Source organism: Falco biarmicus, chromosome 3 (assembly GCF_023638135.1).
Source record: "Falco biarmicus isolate bFalBia1 chromosome 3, bFalBia1.pri, whole genome shotgun sequence".
Classification (NCBI taxonomy): Eukaryota; Metazoa; Chordata; class Aves; order Falconiformes; family Falconidae; genus Falco; species Falco biarmicus.
This window is the reverse complement of record NC_079290.1, coordinates 92,946,647-92,960,402: the sequence shown is the minus strand read 5'-3', so window position 1 is coordinate 92,960,402 and position 13,756 is coordinate 92,946,647. Positions and strand designations below refer to the sequence as shown.

The 13,756-nt window shown below is 39.9% G+C and overlaps 1 protein-coding gene across 4 annotated transcripts in view; it reads left to right on the top strand.

The window, feature by feature from the left end:
• Positions 1–13,546, top strand: part of ECI2 (enoyl-CoA delta isomerase 2) — a 34,441-nt gene extending 20,895 nt beyond the window's left edge. For all 4 annotated transcript variants that reach the window (XM_056331769.1, XM_056331770.1, XM_056331768.1 and 1 more), the window contains 7 exons: positions 1,225–1,416; positions 2,257–2,326; positions 5,380–5,482; positions 7,077–7,197; positions 10,247–10,336; positions 12,086–12,229; positions 13,016–13,546. In XM_056331769.1, the coding sequence (XP_056187744.1) occupies positions 1,225–1,416; positions 2,257–2,326; positions 5,380–5,482; positions 7,077–7,197; positions 10,247–10,336; positions 12,086–12,229; positions 13,016–13,171 (876 nt within the window). In that variant the 3' untranslated portion in view covers positions 13,172–13,546. The remainder of the gene's footprint in view (positions 1–1,224; positions 1,417–2,256; positions 2,327–5,379; positions 5,483–7,076; positions 7,198–10,246; positions 10,337–12,085; positions 12,230–13,015) is intronic.
• Positions 13,547–13,756: the final 210 nt, after the last annotated feature.

Below are 13,756 nucleotides of genomic sequence, written 5' to 3'. Positions count from 1 at the left end.
CCAGCATATTAGTAACTTTTAAAGGCAGCCTCTGATGCCACTGACTAAAAGACTAGAAAAAAAGTGGTTTATTGAGAGCCTCTCCTCATTCTTTCTCTCTATCTTGACATCAATACCTTTCACAACCTTGAGAGAAGTCTTTACTTCAAGTGAAGCAAACAGGAAAATTAAAGATGCAGATACATAAGCATTCATTTTTCATGCAGACTGTAGTAAGTCTGACATCACATATAGCTACTGCAGTTTCTTCAGCTGTTGTTAAATGTAGGAAACATCAGCTTTACAAACCAGCTGTGTCACTGCTGTGCTAGGCCTGCCTTCAGGAGTAGTTTGAGATCAGTCAAAGATACTACTTGAGGGGTTTTTTGCATTTTTTTTCTTTTAAAAGAAAACATGCTTGCATAATTTCATGAATATAACATATTCCTGTGCTGCTTTGTGGGTTTTGGGCTGTGGTTTGGTGTCTTGTTTTGTTTGTTTTTTGAGATTGCTCTGCAGCTTCAAGACACACTTAAGGGAAAGAATCTGCTTTTGAAGTTATACTGGAGAGGAAATAGGCAATTTCACATGCTACAGATTATGCATTATAGAATTGTTCAAAGTATATTATCCTTTCAAGAAAATAGGTTGTAACAACCAAGAACTTAAAATTGTTTTAAATCACTGCTTATGATAGAAATAGGAAGATAAAATTCTTCAGGCTTTTAAACGTCATGTTTGTGCTATATGAAAGCTAGTGTCTTCAAGCAATTTTAAAATGCTGTGCACCCATTTCAGCACTCTTATTTTCAGCAACACATGTTCTAAAATAAAATATTTTGTGGGAGAAATACCAAACTGGAAAGCAGAAACAAAGGATCCATAGAAACGTGTAAATGCTGGGAATAAGACAAAAGTGTCTCTGGTAATCTTAGTGATGGGGGCACCTCTTCAGCAAAATAAATGTCATCATCGCAGCACTTTTATATTGTGGATCGTTTGCTGCTGCTTTCCAGATGACTTGTAAGTATAATCTGCAATGTTTAAATACAGCAGATCTTTATTCTCACCCTAATTAGAATGCTTTCTAACTGAGGGGTTTTTTTTCTTTTGTACTGAAGCACAGCCCCTGCCCGGTAACTGTTTTATGAATAGCATAACAAGCTGATTTTCATTTCAGCCTTTGATAATCTTCTGTGATTTCTTTTTTTTTTTTTTTTTTTTTTTTTTTCCCTTTCGTTACAGGATAATGCCAGACAGAAATATACTGAACTTGTCTCAAGTCTGGTCTCTGCAGAATCTGCTGGCCAGAAGAAAGATGCTTCTCCAGAAGAGAGTGGACACGATGGTTATGAAACAATATTAGTTACCACTAAAAACAATATCACAAAGATAATGTTTAATCGACCTGATAGGAAGAATGCCATCAACCATAAGGTAAAAAAATTAACTTGGGAGGATTAATGATTTATTTTTTTTTCTTTCCTGGGTAACCTACTAAGTTTTTAAAGATTGTTACTACAGGTTTAGTAGAACTGACCAAACCATAATGGTCTGAATTCTATGAGAGCTTAGTATCTTGACTCCAATAACAACTTAAGGAATAAATACCCAGTGCAAAATGAAACTATTCAGCTAAAATTTTACCGATTGGGATTTTCTGTATCTCTTGTTTTTTTCAAATTTAATATAGGATAATGGGATGCACTAAACTAAAATGGCAGACTGCAGGGAATGCTAGCCTTTTTTGTGGATACAAGATTTGACTGTAGTCTTATGTATAACAAAGCAAGTGTGCAGCCTACTTTGGCTCAGCACTGTTGTGTGTGTGTCTTGATAGTCTTCCAGTTCCCATAGTTGTCTTCATGATGAAGTCCATCCTGTTGGAAACAGTGTGATCATCCTGTTTCACAACTGCAAAGGTACCAGAACAGGGACTTCACCCCACTTCTGTTAATTCTTTAATATATTATTTTTCCCAATTAAACTGCTTCTCAGGTTTTAAAATTAGCTGTTTCCAGTTAATGTTTGTTTTTTCAAAGGACCTTATTCTGTCCTTTTAGATTTGCGTTGCAAGTCTTGAGTATTTCAAGCATGTGTCTTTATGGTCAGAAATACCTCACATGTAATACTTTCTGTGGATGCAGATTTTTTTTTCATACTTGAAAGACAGATTAACTATGGTCCTTTTAAGTTCCTTGTTGTCAGTGTGAATCTCCTTTTTATGATCTTTTGCAGCATCACATTTATACTTTGTTAATTTTCTTCTTAACGCAGATGTACAGAGAAATTATCAAAGCGCTTGAAGAAGCTGGGAAAGATGATTCTACCATAGCAGTTATTACTGGTACCACGCTTCATGTGCCTGTCTTACACAATTCTATCTTAGTCTAAATACAGGTAGATAGTTTATGTTGATACTGTACTTTGGCATAATATAAAACAAGTAAGTAAGGAAATACTTTCTTCCAGTAAAGACCAAAGATTTTCCAGTGTTTGGGCAAAATTCTTTCAAGGTGATGTTTCAAATGCTTTAGCAAGCTTGCTGTTGCATCAAAACATCTGAGATGAGAAGATGGATGTCAGTACTCCTTTATCACTTTTGAGTAGCTGATACATCTGCTCCAGAGTATCTTCATTACTGCTTTTGAAGTTCATTGTTATGGGTTTAGTCAATTTTCTCTACCTCTGTGATGTGTTGGAACATACTAAAACAAGGCCCTCAAATCCTGTACTAGCATGGCCAGTAGAAAGTTTACACTGCATATTTACCTATGATCATTGGGGGGAAAAAAAAAAATACTTTGTTTTTCCTGTGGCTGCCGTAGGAGAGATTTGGCCAGGCAAACTGTAGCCTGCCCTAGTTGCCAGATGTGTGCAGCTGGATGACTGCAGCAACAGTGTGAAAGGGCAGCTTAAACTCATGCTGCCTGTGAAGTCTAGCTGCTCTGAGGCCATGTCATTTGGATGATGTCTGCTGACTGAACACCACAGTGGCAAGGGCAGGCGGGAGGGATGAACCAGCTGAGTGCAGGCACTGCCTGTCTGGCCTATCCTCACTGCAGTAGGTGTGCGTTTAGGAAATCAGCCAAAGCTTGAGCTTTGCCTGGAAGCTAGGTAGTGTGGTTGCAAGGTGAATTTGGGCTTAAGCCTGTTTACTTGTTACTTCTGAGGTATTTCCATACATAATCGGCAACATGGCTTCACTAAGGGCAAATCATGCCTGACAAATTTTGTGGCCTTCTACAAGGGGGTTCAGCATTGGTGGATAAGGGAAGAGTGACTGGTGTCATCTACCTGGACTTGTGCAAAGCTTTTGATGCTGTCCTGCATGAGATCCTTGTCTCTAAACTGGAGAGACATGGGTTTGGTGGATGGACCATTTAGTGGATAAGGCACTGGGCTGAGTGGTCACACTCAAAAGAGTTGTGGTCAACAGCTCAATGTCCAAGTAGAGACTGGTGACAAGTGGTGTCCCTTAGTGGTCTGTGCTGGGACCAGTGTTGTTCAGCATCTTTGTCGGCAACATGGACAGTGGGATCATGCACACACTCAGCAAGTCTAGTGACAACACCAAGCTGTGTGGTGTGGTCGACACACTGAAGGGAAGGAGCACCATCCAGAGGGGCATTGACAGGCTTGAGAGGTGGGCCTGAGCAAACCTCATGAAGTTCAATGAGGCCAAGTGCAAGGTCCTGCATGTGGGTCAGGGCAATCCCAAGCACAAATACAGGCTGGGTGGAACAGTGGATTGGATGCAGCCCTGAAGAGAAAAACTTGGGGTTGTAGGTTGATGAGAAGCTCAACATGATGCAGCTATGTGCACTCACAGCCCAGAAAGCCAACCGTACCTTGGGCTGCATCAAAAGAAGCATGAGCAGCAGACCCAGGGAGGTGATTCTCACCCTCTACCCAGCTCTCATGTGGCCCCACCTAGCAAAATACTGTGTTCACCTCTGGGGCCCCCAGCATAAGAAGGATGTGGACCTGTTGGAACAAGTCCAGAGGAGGGCCACAAAGATCGTCAGAGGGCTGGAGCCTCCCATGAAGACAGGCTGAGAGAAGTTGGCGTTGAGGGTTGTTCAGCCTGGAAAAAAATGGGCTCAAGGGAGCCTACAAGAAAGCTGGAGAGGGACTTTTTGCAAGGGCACGTAGTGGTAGGATGGGGGGGGAATGGCTTTAAGATGAAAGAGGGTAGATTTAGATTAGAAATAAGGAAGAAATTCTTTACTGTGAGGGTGGTAAGACACTGGAACAGGTTGCCTGGAAAAGTTGTGGGTGGCCCATCTCTGGAAGTGTTCAAGGCCAGGCTGGATGGGTCTTTGAGCAACCTGGTCTAGTGGAAGGTGTCCCTGCCCATGGCAGGGAGTTTAGATGATCTTTGAGGTCCCTTCCAACCCAAACCATTCTATGATATTCTTCTCTACTGTTGTCTTTACCAGCACTGTATATTCTCAGGATGCTGAACTTCTTTTCAATAGTAATGACTAGGCACATCAGCCCTTACAAAATGAGAAGGGTAGTTGACACAACTGGAAAGACTAGCACATGTATAGCTAGGAGTAAATAGCAAACACCCCTGCACAAACCTTTCTGTTCCATTTTACGTAGTTAGAGCACTGCAATGTAAAGTAACAGATGTGCTAACCAGTGAAAGATTCTATCCTGTGAATGTCCTCACGGAACACAGGATGATTTAGGCAATTAAATCGTGCAGTCTAGCTTTTAAATACAGCTTGCTTCTTTGGTGATGCCTCAAACTGACTTATACCTTCACTAACAGATTATCTTCTTACTGAAGAATCTGTCTTTCAGTACAATGATTTTAATGCAGTAATGCAGTGCTGTCAGTCTTATCCTTAGAATGCTGTGACTTTCCCTTAATTGGTCATAAAACATGTGAAACTTCTACCACATATTAAATAGGCTATTCTGTCTACTTTTGATTCCTTCATCAGCTTGAAGGGGGATGAAGGGACATGCGTAAACTTAAATTTCCATTTTCTTGTTTAAAAAGTTTCTCACGTCTTACTGTGTGAATGATTGTGAATTAACAGGGGAAAAAAACTTGAGCAAGTATGCAGGGAAAGAAATAAAATAAATGTTTTTCCATCTGACACTGTTACAGAAAAAAAGAAAATTATTGCCCCCCCAGTCTTTCAGATTTAGCATTCTTTGGCTTTTTACCCGTTGTTTTTCAGCGAGTTGTCAGTCAAACCTTATTTTTAAATTGTAGATGTCCTTTAAGGTAGTGTGTATACTTTGAGACAGTCTCTCTAATTACTTAGTAATGTTAGATACTTAGAATGAAATTCTTTTGTAAACGTAGTAAGTGGAAGTTTATCTTCTCTTACCTACTCGGAAATAATTGGTGCATTTATTCGTATGTGTTCTCTGCAGGAAATGGAGACTACTATAGTAGTGGAAACGATCTGAATAATTTTACTAATATCCAGCCCGGTGAAATGGAGAAGATGGCAAAAGATGGAGCAGTATTACTCAAGTAGAACATCTTGGTTTCATATATGCATAAGTTACTGTAACGGGTAAAATAGAGTTTGCAGGCATTGTTAGAAAACACGATGTCAGGGGCCTAGTTATGCTATGATACATTCATTTAGATGACTGTTTAAGGGCTCACCATATGCATAAACACAGATCATGCGGGAGAAGTAGTATTAATTGTATGAAATAAATGAGGAATTGAGTTGAATATTAGAAATCTTTTTAAGTACAGTGATGTTAAAGGCTAGACTTTATTTTTGAGTCCCCAAAGTACTTGCAGATATAATGACAAAAATGTGATTTTTACTATATAGATTGTTAACTGCAATGAAAAGTTTGTGGGTTTTTTGATGTCTGACAGTGTCTACACTAGCAGGACATGCCAAAATGCCTCCCCTGTCAGACTTCTTTGAATAGGACTAGGTGTAATGAACTTGTTCAAAATTGCCCAGGAGTTCTGAGGTCTTGGTTCCATCTTTGAGTCTGAATCTACCTAATTTATTTTCTAAAGTCAGGGAGCTCAAGGGCATCATCTGACACAGGTGCTGAAATGTGGGGGTTTTGGGACAAACAATGTGTTTCTTTTTTCCCCTACTTAGGCTGATTTTTTTGTCTTATTTCTGTATGTGATGATTACATCTGAGAGATGCTTGCAGGTTGGATTGCTTCCTCAAGCACCTGCAATTGATGGAAAAACTAAAATACAGAGAAAATCAGACAATGATTTTGATTTATATTTTAAAGATCAACTGCAAGTACTCAGTTTTGCAGCTTTTACTTAGGCAAGCTGTCTGTAGATCACAGTTGCCCCTACAAAGTGATAATGATGCAGTCCGAATCTGTTGTGATGATGTTAGTCAGTGGTATGTGGCAAGCATTCCAGCCTGCAGTGTTTTGTAGAGTGTTCAATAGTCTCACGTGTACTTTATGTCTTGCTCTTGGGAGAAGACTATATTTGCTGTGCTGTTACTATTACACAAGCACAGTGCTTCATTACAACTGGTACGCAGAGATGCCAAAGATGTGGAATTTGCTTTTGAAAACTGTTGTATTTTGAGAATGTGTTTTGCACTTCTTGGATGGAGAAGTAGCTGTTAAATGAAACAAAATGCTATTTCTCAAGCCCATGCAGAACAGCACTAGGGAGTTCTGTGTTGTGGTAGCATCACAATTTTGCTGCCTGCTGGGGCTTCACTGCAGAACGGAATCTGTGAAGGGAATGAATATCCCATGGGTGGAGTTGGGATGGATGTATAGGCAGATGGCTAGACAGGGCTAATGACTGTTCTTAGTGAGCTGTATTGAGTAACTGGAGCTGAAGAGGAAAGCATTTTTATAACCTGATTGCAGGAACTAGGAAAGCTATGCTGACATGTACCTGTTTGATTCTTAGTTGGTAAGGAAATGCGGGTATTTCAACTAGTTCTTACTTTCTTTGTCAGAATTTATTTGGGGAAAGGGTTAAAAACATATGTTACTTATCTAGCTCATGGGTTTTGTTAGAGTACCTAATCACATGTTTTGAAAGTTGTTTATATTTGATGAAAAGGATTGAGGTGTGCGTCTTACATTCTGGTTTTCCTTCTCTCTAGAGAGTTCGTGGGTCATTTTATTGACTTTCCTAAACCACTAATAGCAGTGGTAAATGGCCCAGCTATTGGAATCTGTGTGACAGTCCTTGGATTGTGTGACGTTGTCTATGCTTCTGACAGGGTAAGTAGATTACATAGCTGACCCCAAGGCAGTCTTTAAGCCTCTTTTTATGGGAAATACTTGTTTTGAGGTGATACGACCTAGGGAAGAACACACAAGTGTAAAGGCTTTTTATATCATGTCAAGGAACATCTATAAATTACCAGCACAGGGATGCATCAGCCAGTGGTTCCTGCTGCTGTTATCAAGTTACTGACTCTAGTTTTGAAAGTCTTTACTGTATCAGTAGGTACAGTAAAGAGTAGCTGATGTGAGATGATAGTTGTCAGGCCCCTTTCAGGTGCGTGGTGTGAAGGGCAGCAAAAGATTATTATGGGATGGAAGCGCAGTAACTGGCATTTTATCTAATCTGTGTTCCAAGGTAACTTTGGAAAAGCTTTGGTTTGTTCAACTTAAGATTCCTTTTAAGGTAACTTGCCAAATATGTAACCAAAAGCTGTATTAAGGCATAGCACAGAATCCCATTTTATGGGTTATTTTTTTTATGTTAAGGTTATTAACAGATATGGAACTTAACCCAAGGTCTTAATTAATTTTAGGCAAGCTTTTGCTTGCGGAAGTGTCTTTGAGTGTACTTTGACTCCTGCTTCAGCATTGTGTCAGATTTTTTTCCTCAAAGTTCCAGCTGACTTCTATTTGTCACCATGAGACTTAGGAAAATGGAGCTACCAGGGAGCAGCTCCTTCTGCTTGCTTCATTACAGGATCAGCTAGGACAGTGTCACTCCTGACATATGCTTGTATAGTGTGCATGATTTATTCAGTCTATTGCAGTCCCTAGATTTCTCTTTTACTAGAAAATTGTTGGGTTCTCCCTCTTCCTCCCCTCCCATGAGATCTTTTCTTTTGCTGCAGGGTAAACTGTTTCTTGTTCCTGAATTTAGAGAGCAGACTATGTTTATCTTCTCTTTCAATAGCCATAAGTGTGCTTAGCCATCAGTGTACTTGGACTGTTAGATATATCTCAGGTTTACATCCACTCTCTCAATATTTTCATTTTTTGAGCTAAACAGCTGCAATTCATTCAGTTTTTTTCCTCATGTGGCCTGCAGTCACATTCCTCTGGACTCCCTCCAGTTGTTCTGTGTCTCTTTAAGCATAGTTGTGCAAACTGGGCACATCACTCCAGCTCATGTCTTACTGATGCGAAGTGAAGCAAAAGAACTACTCCACATTCTGCAGGCAGTTTTTCAGTTTTGACATCCCCCAATGTTATTTGATTTGCGTACTTGTGATCTGCTGTAACACCTGGATCCTTTAATGTAGAGTTGCAAGTTAAATGGTTGTTCCTATCATATATAGTGTGCTGTATACAGTTATTCCTGCCAAACTTTAACGTGTCCATATTAAATAGTATCATCTTACTCCTACCTCTTCGTTTTGTTAAGACTATTTTGAATTCTAATCACTTGCATCTCAGCATAATACCTGCTTACAGCCATAAGTAGTATAGATTAAATTGAAGTTTAATCCAAATAAGTGGTAAAAGTTTTGTCCTGTTAATATTATCCTTCTTCCTTGAATGGTTTGGAATTCAAACTTGAACTTTCTTTTACCAGTCATATACATAATCATTGGTAAATGCATCTTATTTTTGCCTTGTATTTCTATTTATTTTTTTAATCTCTGCATGCTTATATTGGTTTCATACTTAGTTGTCTGATGTAGTTTTCACTTTCTGTGTACTTGTGTTTAAAGCCAGTGATGAGCTCATGACATAGCTGAGCCAACCTGTTGGTACCTTCCTACCTGCACTGGGAAAGCTTTTGCTTGTGCCCTTGGTAACAGTTCTTTGAGGATTTCTGTAGTGTCTAACTTGGACTAACCCAAGTGAAAGCTTCATGAAAACTTTCCTATTAACTTCAAGTTTATTGAAGCCTTCTCAAAGGTGATTGTTCTTTGTTCTTTCCAGGATTGTGAATTCCCGTACAATAGGGTCATTCTCATCCAAATTACTACTTAATTTCACAGTTCTTCAGTAGTTTGATTGGAGTGCCTTAGGTATTGACTGCCTAGCCTAGAAGTGGCCAGCTTTGCTATGTCCAAGGTCTGGTTTTATTCTCAGCCAGGTATTTCCAGAGCAGATCATTACCATCCACATTTATGGGATGCTGCACAGCCCAGTCTGACAACAGATCAGCATTTTGGGCAGTCAGTTAACATGGCCTTTTGCACTGGATTTTGCTCCAGTTCATGAGGCACTAGTTCATACCCCTGGTATAGTTAATCTCCCCTTGCTTAAGCATGACCAATACTAGCCTGTGTCTTGGCAGATGATGAATCTTTTCTTACAATTATATGTCACTTCCTTGTTAGGAAGTCTGTTGATCTGTCTTACTGTATGGTCATCTGTAGTACAGTAATAGATGATTACCTTCTGTTACAGTGAAAGGTTCACTGACAACTTTTTTACTCTGTGTATCAGTTCATATTTTTCAATGGAAATAAAAGCAAGCATTTTATCTTCTTTGCTCAAAGTTGATGTGAGCTGTCAAACATAAAATTCTGTAGCTGAGTTCTAACTTGTAGTTAGGGTATTGTTTTGTATTATCTCATGATGCATTTCTGCCACAGGTTCTTTTTATATTTGCATGAAATCTGAGGAAAGATTCAGTGAGTTGATTTTTTTCAGGAGTAGAATAAACTTAGTGTGCCTTCAGAAAGCAAAATGTTCTTTACCTCTTAAGTGCTTTGGGCTATGTATTTAATAACTTCTAGGGCAGATGTGTATGAACATCTCTTCTGTAAAGATTCTGCGCGTGCAAATTAGTTTCTTTTAAGCATTGTTTTCAGATAAGGCAACTTCATCAATGGGCTTGTTACAATAAGGGAACTGAATTATACAAAGTCAGCTCTTGGGTGCATTAAGAGTTTGAAGCAATGTTTACTGGGTGATGGTTAAAGCCTATTATGGCAACAGTTCAGATGTATTTCTGGTGAACTCTTTCACAGTAGAAGCTTTGAAATGAAAATTAAATCCTAATAATTTAGTCCTGTGCTCTGTTGTGAGTTTTGCTTTGTTTTGTTGTTCTGGGGTTTTTTTTTTCCAGGCTACATTTCACAGCCCATTTAGTCAACTTGGGCAGAGCCCGGAAGGATGTTCCTCTTACCTGTTTCCAAAAATCATGGGCTCAGCCAAGGTAAGAATGTCTGCACTGTATGTGGAATTATCTCACCTTTGTGTGTTGGTATCCTGCAACTGTAAGTGGAGTCACAGCAAGAGTCCTCAGGGAGAGCTCCTGTTTATGTCTTTTGAACCAAAGATCAAGAAATGTAATGACAGAACCAGCACAGGCACCATAACAGAGTAGTCACCGCTTTTGAAGCTATACTGTGATACTGATGCAGGAAGTTTTTTTTCTCATGGCTTCCTCCACCTTCTCAAGACAATTTCCATATGGTGAAAGGTTGTATCTTTCCTCCAGCAACGGGAGGGTATCGTGTAAAGAAGGATTAAAAAGAACAGAAAATAAGAGCATTCACAAGAAATGTCTTGGTAGGCTGCCTTTATCAGGCTTCTTTTGATATCCCACAGAAAAAATCTGGATAGCTTCAAGTGCTTATCTGGTATCATTGCCTGCATTATATAATGTATTTTTGTTGAGCAGGGTTTAAATCTGTATGGAACAGAGAACTGCCTTATAAACATCCAGGTATCAAGGACAGTCTGTTCAGTGAGATACAGCCTACCAGTGCATGTTCTAGAAATCTTGGAGTCACTGCAGGAAGTGAACAAACAAATTTATGATGAGGTAATGTCAGGTGAACCTTTGAGCTCTGCTCAGAAAGACATGTAGACTCTTGGTGAACAATAGGAGCTGGAGACCAGTCACTGGTGGTGTAGCCCAGGGGTTGATACTGAGTCTAATTCTTATTTAACTTCTTCATTATGACCCAGATGATGGGACTGAGTACACCCTCAGCAGATGATACAAAACTGAGAGGAACTGCTGATACACCAGATGCGTTGCCGTAGGGACCTGGACAGGCTGGGGTATTGGGGAATCTCAGCAAAAGAAAAGGCAGGGTCCTGTACCTCAGGAGAAATAATCCCACACACCAGTGTATGTGGGGTCTTACTGGCTGGAAAACAGCTTTGCAGAGAAGGACTGGTGTATCCTGGTGGACAAGTTGCCCGTGAGCCAGCAACACCACCCTGCAGCAAAGAAGGCTGGTGGTATCCTCGGTTGCGTTAGATCGAGCGTTGACAGCAGGTTGAGGGAGGTGTTTCTTCCCCTCCAGTTGACACTGGTGAGACCACAGCTAGTGTGCTGCGTTTGGGTCTGGGCTCTGGCTACGAGAGAGAGACAGACATGCCAGAGCAGGCCCAGCAAAGAGCCACAAAGATGATTAAGGCACAAGAGCATATTAGATATGAGGAGAGACAGAAAGAGCCTGAACTGTTTCTCCTGGAGCAGAGATGACTTGGGGGAATCTTATCAATGTTTTTAAATACTTGATGGGATGGGAGGGTGTAAAGAAGATTGAGACAGATTCTTGTTAGTGGTGCCCTGTGACAGGACAAGAGGAAAGGGGTACACATTAAAACACAGAAAATTCCATCTGAAGGTAAAAAACCAATTTTATAGCGAGGGTGGTGAAACACGGGAACAAATTGTGGAGAGATGCTGTGAAGTCTTTGTTCTTGGAGAAGTGTCTTATCCTTGGAGATACTCAAAACCCAGCAGGACAGAGTCCTGGGCAGCCTGCTCCAGCTGACCCTGCTTGAGCAGGTGGTTTGAACTAGGCAGTATCTGGAGATCCCTTCAGAGGGCAGACATTAATAAGCAAGAGAGTAAAATAAATGTGATTTGGAAGCTTGTACGTTTCCTGTCAGATTACTCAATTCTTGTCTTGTTGAATCACACTTCCTACTTTCCTTTATATAGGCAAATGAGATTTTGCTTTTCAATAAAAAGCTGACTGCAGCAGAAGCCTGTGCCCAGGGACTTGTGACTGAAGTCTTCCCCGACAGCACTTTTCAGAAGGAAGTTTGGGCAAAACTAGAAGCTTATGCAAGCCTTCCTAAAAATGTCAGTATTTTAAATTTTTCTTCACCTTGTAAGTCTGTAGCATTCCCAATCCTGCCAAAGGTATCCTGATATCTGGTCCTTAATTGAAATGACAAGGCTCAATGTATTTTCCTTCAAGCACAGATCTGTCCCCCTGCCGCTGGGAAGCGGATACATCTCTTCTGCTTTGGCTGAATCTGAGACAGTGCACTCACTGTATGCAGAGACTCAAAGGCCAAAAAGCCTTATAAACTAACTAATCCACCTGCAGTCTCTGTGTGCGTGCCTTGGATGCCTTCTCTTAGACTTTTGTTTTGGCAGTAGTTTAGGTTGAAGAGCCTTACCACTGTTTCTACAGTATTAATTGTACTGTATGCACTGTGGGAGCGCAAGATGACGCTGGGTGGATTTACTTTTTGCTGAATTCAGTCTTCCTGCTCACTAGTTTAGGTTTTGCAAAACTGCTTGAGTCACAATGGTGTTATGTTCCATTAGACAAGAGGAGACACTTGTGCCAACTGCTGATAATGGAGGTTGCATTTGGCACTGCAAACAGTTGAACAGGTTTTGCTTCTTATGTCTATCTACTTTGATTATGAGCACTTAGTGGACTGCTGTTTTGCTTCCCGTGAACCTCCTCCACCTTATTAGCAGTCAGTAATTAATTACTTCCACCAAAAAAGTTGACTAAAAGCTAAAATGGTAATACAACTGTTAGAATTCCAATGTGTTTATTGTGCTGTTTTCTGAAACATTAAATCAAGGTATAGAAGACATAACTTCCTAATATTCCTCTTTCTCCTCCAGTCCTTGGCAGTGTCAAAGCAACTCTTACGAAGTGTGGAAAAGGAGAAACTCCATGCAGTGAATAGTAAGGAGTGTGAAGTCCTGAAGGAGAGGTGGTTATCTGATGAATGTGTAAATGCTATTGTCAGCTTCTTTCAGAAGAAATCAAAACTCTAATCTCCACCAGTAGAATAATTCACCTTCTGGCAACAGCTTAACCTACTCTTATTGCTAATAACCTTTCTCTTGAAATAATAGTTCTTATACCTTTTGATGCGGTATCTTTTTGTCCTGAGTACTGAGTTAAAACTGGTTCATAAAATTAATACAATATTATGTGCCTTGGATCCATTACGGGTATTAGGTTGGGGAAAGAAGTTTCATTATTCTGTGAACAGCAGTGGTGTTTCTGAATAGTACTAAAGCAGATTGTCTCCCAAAAGAAGCAACGGATTCAATAGCACTCCAATAAATATCTTATGATTCTTTTTATTAATCTGTGGGGAAAGAAATACTGTACTAATGAAAAAATAAATAGAGGTATTTAATGACTGTTGTGCTGATTCTTGCTCCTTCTGTTAAACATCCTTAGTGAGAGGGGAAGTAGTTCCTGGAGGTGTGTTAACACAATAGTCTTACAAAAAATACTCACTTGACTAACTGGAAGATTCTCAGAGATGTTTGTTGTGAGCTTTATGATTCTAATCTTAAATATATGTTTCCATGAATTGCTCGTATTGCACTTTTTCTGTGAAAACCCCC